This window comes from Sinocyclocheilus rhinocerous, unplaced genomic scaffold (assembly GCF_001515625.1).
Source record: "Sinocyclocheilus rhinocerous isolate Xijiao unplaced genomic scaffold, SAMN03320098_v1.1 scaffold1467, whole genome shotgun sequence".
Taxonomy (NCBI): Eukaryota; Metazoa; Chordata; class Actinopteri; order Cypriniformes; family Cyprinidae; genus Sinocyclocheilus; species Sinocyclocheilus rhinocerous.
This window is the reverse complement of record NW_015647960.1, coordinates 632,760-638,836: the sequence shown is the minus strand read 5'-3', so window position 1 is coordinate 638,836 and position 6,077 is coordinate 632,760. Positions and strand designations below refer to the sequence as shown.

Here is a 6,077-nt window from a genome sequence, read left to right as displayed (position 1 = left end):
GGCTTCATATGCGTATAACAACAGTTGCAGACGCACAGTCAACTTGCTCTCAAGTGTTCATGGTCCGGCTTTGACCCCACCAATATGGAGGTGAGTTACATATAGTGGCCCATAGAAATAGCCACTAACAAGGCATCTATGTATACATGTCTATGGGAGAATTCAAGTTGTTTGGAATGCTGAATTACTCATGGTGCATTCTGGTAAAGGATGCATATGAAGCTGCATTACAATTTGGCCAGAAGAAGGCCTTTCAAGGCTGGAATACACTACGGGACTTTTGCCCAGAATTTTGCCCCAATTTGCAGTCTAGACAAGTTGACCATAGTTGCCAAAAATCAGAGTCATTCTGTAGATTTTGAGCAGTCAGAGTTCACAGAAAATTGCGTAATGGTCACTGACTGCTTTTATCCAGCTGGAGGATATCAAAAGTGTTTGATATGTTGAGCCGATTTTAGAACACATATTGTTTTCATTTGTCACATGTCTCCTAGCAACGACTAGGAACAACTTAAAAGTCATCAGATGCCTAGTGTTTTAAAATCTGTTCCGATTTTAAAAGTTGTCTAATGTATTCCAGCCTTTAGAAGGCAGGATAATGCTGCAACCTACCTCATGAAACGCACTTGGTGTTGGTGTACACCTAAAATGCTTCCTACGTAGAAAGCTTACCAGTGTTTTCGAGCAGAGCCATAATCTCGGTTTTAGCTCTAAACAGGTTAAACGTTGGAGCAGACAAGATCATTAGTGCCAGACACATTGAGTTTAACACTGCTCTTGGATTTCGTTTTGGTCAGCTTGGCGTTGGACTTCAGGTACTTCTTTTTGTTGTGAATGACCTGGATGTACTGGTCCGTGCTGCTGTTTTGTTGGTCACTACTGGACGCCAGCGATGCCGAATCCGACTCGGTCAGAGACGGCTCCACTTTATGCTTGGTCTTGGGCTTGACGTATGGTTCGCCGTACCTGTGAGCCGACTCTGGACCTCGGATGTTTGTCTGAGGGTCGTTCACCCAGTCTTCTTCCTGATCGCCCTCTTCTTCGTCGCTGTATAAACCCTGCTCCATAGACAACTGACTGTTTATTGTATCGCCAATGTAGAATCCCGCGGTCTGATGGAGATCTGACAGTGGTCGTGGACGTTTCGACTGTCTGAACGACCCCCTCCTCGTGCTGCTCTTCGGATCTTCCTCCTCCTCTTCCTCGCTGAGGTGTGGCTGGTGGCTTCGGTGAGGAGGACGAGGAATGTAACACTTCACGTTACGTGGATAAAGCTCTACGATCTCCGTTGGTTCGTCCGCGAGGCGGTAATGTCTCGGTATGCGTGTATTTGAGCGCATGAGCTTCTTGCGAGCTTCGTGTTCGTTGATGATGACGTAACGTGTCGAATGTGCCCGGTGGCCCACGTAGCTCTGAGCCGTGATTACGGCGGGCTCGGTGTGCATGGGCCGAAGGGTCTTCCGAAACAGCGGATCGGAGTTTTCGGCATACCTTGTACACGGCTTGTAGGCCATGTTGTGGTAGGACTTGGAGCGGCAGGAACCGCTGGTGCTACCCAAGTACCCAGAATGCCTGGATATCAGAGAATGCAACATATGACATGGATATGTATGCTTGAACATATTCACCCTACCTTTTATAAACTCAAGAAACAGACATTTACCTTTATGATGCAGCTTGTAATTTATGTTAAAGGAATAGTTCACACAAAACTGCATTTTTTTTTGTCATCATTTACCATGTAGTTCCAAAACCTGTATTGTTCTTTCTTTGTGAAACAAAAAGGAGATGTTAAGCAAAAACGGGATGGTGATTTATACTGTCAAGGACTAAAAGCACCATAAAGCAATCTGCCCACATTCTTCCTAAGAGCTCACTTTGTGTTTCACAGAAAAAAGAAAATAATGTAGGTTTGGAATGACATGAGGGTGAGTAAATGATGACTATGTTTTCAGTTTTGGTGAACTGTCCCTTTAATTAAGTAGTATGAAGTGCATTGCATTTGTGATCCTGCCTCTGAAAACCCAGCTAAAGTCTTTTGTGATTAACTGTTTTCCACATAAAATCATCCTTCATAAAGATGTAAAACATTCTGTGAAAATATAACCTTTATATCTTTAATATTGACTGAGTAAAGCAATGTCAAAGATTGAAATCATAGTGAAATTAATGGTTGAAATCAAACTTTGATGCTTGTTATCTCATAATTAGATTTTAAGACTTTAGCCTGGATTTCACAGACAGGGTCACTTTTTATGGAATGAAAGGTGAAGCCAAATGAAATTTTACTCTCAAAGTGCAAGTACTGAAGACCCTATCCGTGATCTGATATGAGTAATACAATTATCTGAAGAAAAAAAAAAAGGTATTTAAGTTTTTTTTTAAAAGTTAAGCTGTATGAACAGCATCTACATTTACATTTATTCTTTTAGCAAACACTTTTATCCAAAGCGACCTACAAAGAAAAACATCACAAGCAATGTATCATGAGTCTCACAGTGCCAAGTATAATATAAGCACGTATAATATGAAATGAAGAAAAGTACAAGTTTTTGACTCGTCCCTCAGTTTAAAAAATAAAGTGAAAAAGCACATTTACAGTAATGCCCATAAACAATTTAAGTCAAGCGAACCAGTGTCCTGAAGGGTTTAAGACCAGAAATATAAAGTTTGTATTATGTTAAAGCACTTAACATTAATTATTCAGAAAAACTTTACTGCAGTTTATTGTTTGGTCGGTAAAGCTGTCTAAATCATACTTTTTGGGCATTTTCTAAGTGGATGAACATCTGGTTTGCTTCATGCATACTTATGCGTATCAAGCTAAAGTTACATGGTATGACGATCCAAATATTTGGATAAATTACTTTACACTAACACACAGCATCATTAAGTGCTTCTGTCACACTAGTCTTACAGTATGTCAACACCTATAAAGTTTGAATATAGTGGCTGTGCTTTTGAAACTGTGTATTTTACTTTACCCACCTAACAGTAATCCAGTTTTATTTTAGTATTATTTATATACTATTACAGTATTTTTTAAAGTAGCATTTAAGTATTTAGTTGTTTTTTTATTTTATTTTGTTACGTGCTTTTGTCATTTTCTAGTTTTTTTTTAAATATATTTCTATTTAGTTTTTTTTAGTTTTAGTAATTTTTGAACTTCAACATAAAAAAATGACATCTAATATTTATATTTTAATTTCAGCTTTATTTAAATTAACAAAAATATTTTTAATTTTACTTAACAATAACAACACTGCTGTAATCATGATTTGCACTTAAAAAAAAATGAGGACAGATATTATTTTATGCAGTAATCTATATTATGCCACATTGTTTTTAATAGAGCTTAATTTGAATTGAATTCTGGAGCAATGTTTTAATAGATTACCGTCATAGGTAGAAAGAAATTGCAGAATTATGTTTATTCATAATCAAACTTCACAAAGATGCCAAACCTGATGGGTATGTACTCCACTCGTCGTACTTGTCTTTGAGGAACTGAGGGGCTGCTGTACATTCTGAAAGAACTACATGGACAGAAATGGAGGGCAGTGAAGCTTCATGAACTGCAGATGCATGGAAGCTAAGCAGCAGTGAAATATAAAGCCACAGAGCAGCACAGACCTACTGGCCACGGGCTCCGCTTTGTGTTTCTGCCGCACAGGGACAGTGGGGCTCTGCGTCGCTCCAGCAGCTCTAGGGATGTCAGGCCGTGAAGCCGACTGCGTTATGGTCCGGATGCTGTTGCCATGGCGAACGGGAGATTCGAAGTTGGTGATGCTGCCGTTGCGGCGTGGAGGGGAGGTGGAGCGGGCGGACGACTCCATACTAGTAATGTCGCTCTCTTGTTCCGGCTTTTTATCGCCGCCCTCAGGTGCCTGCAGATGTGCTGTAAATCACACATTTACACACCCAAATGTCCAGCCAACTGGTGACAAGCTGATATTGGCTTATGACGTTATATATTGTGAGTCCGTTACTGAAATGGGCCCGAAACGTTCTCTTGTATTCATAATGAAGATAGTTTATAGACAAAGTACCTGCAGCTAACTGAAATACTTTCTTCTTGTCATCCGTGCGCTCCTGCAACAGGAGATTTAATTAGCGTTATAAAATAAACTGCTGGAGAAATGAGATTATATGAAATCCAAAGACCTCATCCTGTTTTGCCCGGGTTCCTTATTGTAAATCACGGATCTGTTAAATGAACTGAAATACATCATGATGATATTCAATTTCGAGTAACTCACGGTCTGCAGCTGCAGTCTCAGCTGGCTGTTGGTGACTTTGAGTGATCTAGCGATGGATTGGAGGTAGTAGATCAGCATGCTGAAAGAGACAGTGACGAACAGCACAAGGTTGAGTAACTGAAGGCATCTGTCCTGCTCGCCTGGTCGAATTATGTTGGCTTGACAAAACCAACATGCTGATATTGTACAAACAGGGGTAGGGATTTTTTCTAACTCTCTAACCATAGACCAAAACTTGTAAATGTAACTCCTAAAGTTTTCAATCTACATCCTCCAAACTCAGCAGCAATGAAGCTATGCTCTTCCTTAATTGAATTAACCTGTGTTTTTTCCTACAGCAGACTATCAAAAATACCTTAATTACCATATATCCCACTTATTGTTGGGGGGGGGGACATTCAATTTATCAAAAGTGACAGTAAAGAAATGTATTTACTTTCTATTTGTCAAAAAAATGATATATATATATATATATATATATATATGACAATGATTTCTGAAGGATTATGTGACAATGAAAGACTAATGATGCTGAAAAATCAGCTTTGCATCACAGGAATAAATTACATTTTAAAATATATCGCAGTAGAAAACAATTATTTTAAATTCTAATAATATTTCACAATATTTATCTTTTTACTCTATTTTGATCAAATGAATGCAGCCTTGGTGAGCAAAAGAGACTTTTGAGGTCTCCTAAAACAACTTCATAACCACTTAAGCCATGCATAACCACCAAGAACATGCTAAGAAGAAATCTGAAAGGTCATGTGACTGGAGTAAGGATGCTAAAAATTCAGCTTTGCATCACATTAATAAATTACTTTTTAAAATATATCTCATTAGAAAACAATTATTTTAAATTCTATTAATATTTCACAATATTTATCTTTTTACTCTATTTTGCTCAAATGAATGCAGCCTTGGTGAACAAAAGAGACTTTTGAGGTCTCCTAAAACACCTTCATAACCACTTAAGCCATGCATAACCACCAAGAACATGCTAAGAAGAAACTAATCTTACAGATAAAACTTTGTCAAGCCAACAGCTATGTTTGTTGTTGATGAGACTCATGCCTTTTTCTAGTTATTTTCTCTGTGGTAATTAAGGCGAGTGTAGACAGAAGTACTTACAAGAGTAGAAGCAAAGCGGGCAGCACCACCACAGGACTGGTGACGTAACTCATCACTTTACTGAACCACAGTGGGAAGTCATTGGCAATGGTTTCGGAGATGATGTCGTAAATCTTCTCCTGGCCACTACAGAGGCATGCATTTTCACATAAATTATAAATAATTCTTATACTGTGCTAAAATGTGATTCATAATGCTGAATTGTTCTGCAGTCAAATATTTTGTGATGCTTAGCTGTATGAAGCAGGCAAATTATTTTCTACATATCAATGCTGGTAACATTTTAAATGAGTTTCAACTCAAATCAATTTCATGTGTGTCTATTCCTTTAGTTAGCAAGATAATGTACAGTCCGCTAGGCATCATTGCAAAATAAATCTCCTCAGGTTGATACAAGACTGATCATCACCCTGGATTTATTTTGCACGAATGATAAGTTGACTGTATGCAGTTTGTTATTAATTGCAGGGGCAGTGATATTTTAGTAGAATTGAAGTACTATTATAGTTTTTATTAATTTAAAGGGGTCCTATTATGCATTTTTTACTTTTTCAACTTTAGTTAGTCTGTAATGTTGCTGTTTGAGCATAAAAAAGATCTGAAAAGTAGTGTTGGGTCGTTCTTGAACGATTCGTTCATTTTGAACGAATCTTTAATGTGACTCGGGAAGAACGAGTCGCCTTG

General features: G+C 38.2%; 1 protein-coding gene across 1 annotated transcript in view; it reads right to left on the bottom strand.

Annotated features, from left to right (window-relative positions):
- Positions 1–616: 616 nt before the first annotated feature.
- Positions 617–6,077, bottom strand: part of LOC107709483 (transmembrane channel-like protein 3) — a 26,652-nt gene continuing 21,191 nt past the window's right edge. The window contains exons 16-21 of the mRNA XM_016513975.1: positions 5,394–5,519; positions 4,260–4,338; positions 4,050–4,092; positions 3,634–3,898; positions 3,465–3,536; positions 617–1,572 (exon numbers count right to left, since the gene is read on the bottom strand). Coding sequence (XP_016369461.1) covers positions 720–1,572; positions 3,465–3,536; positions 3,634–3,898; positions 4,050–4,092; positions 4,260–4,338; positions 5,394–5,519 — 1,438 coding nt within the window. The 3' untranslated portion in view covers positions 617–719. The remainder of the gene's footprint in view (positions 1,573–3,464; positions 3,537–3,633; positions 3,899–4,049; positions 4,093–4,259; positions 4,339–5,393; positions 5,520–6,077) is intronic.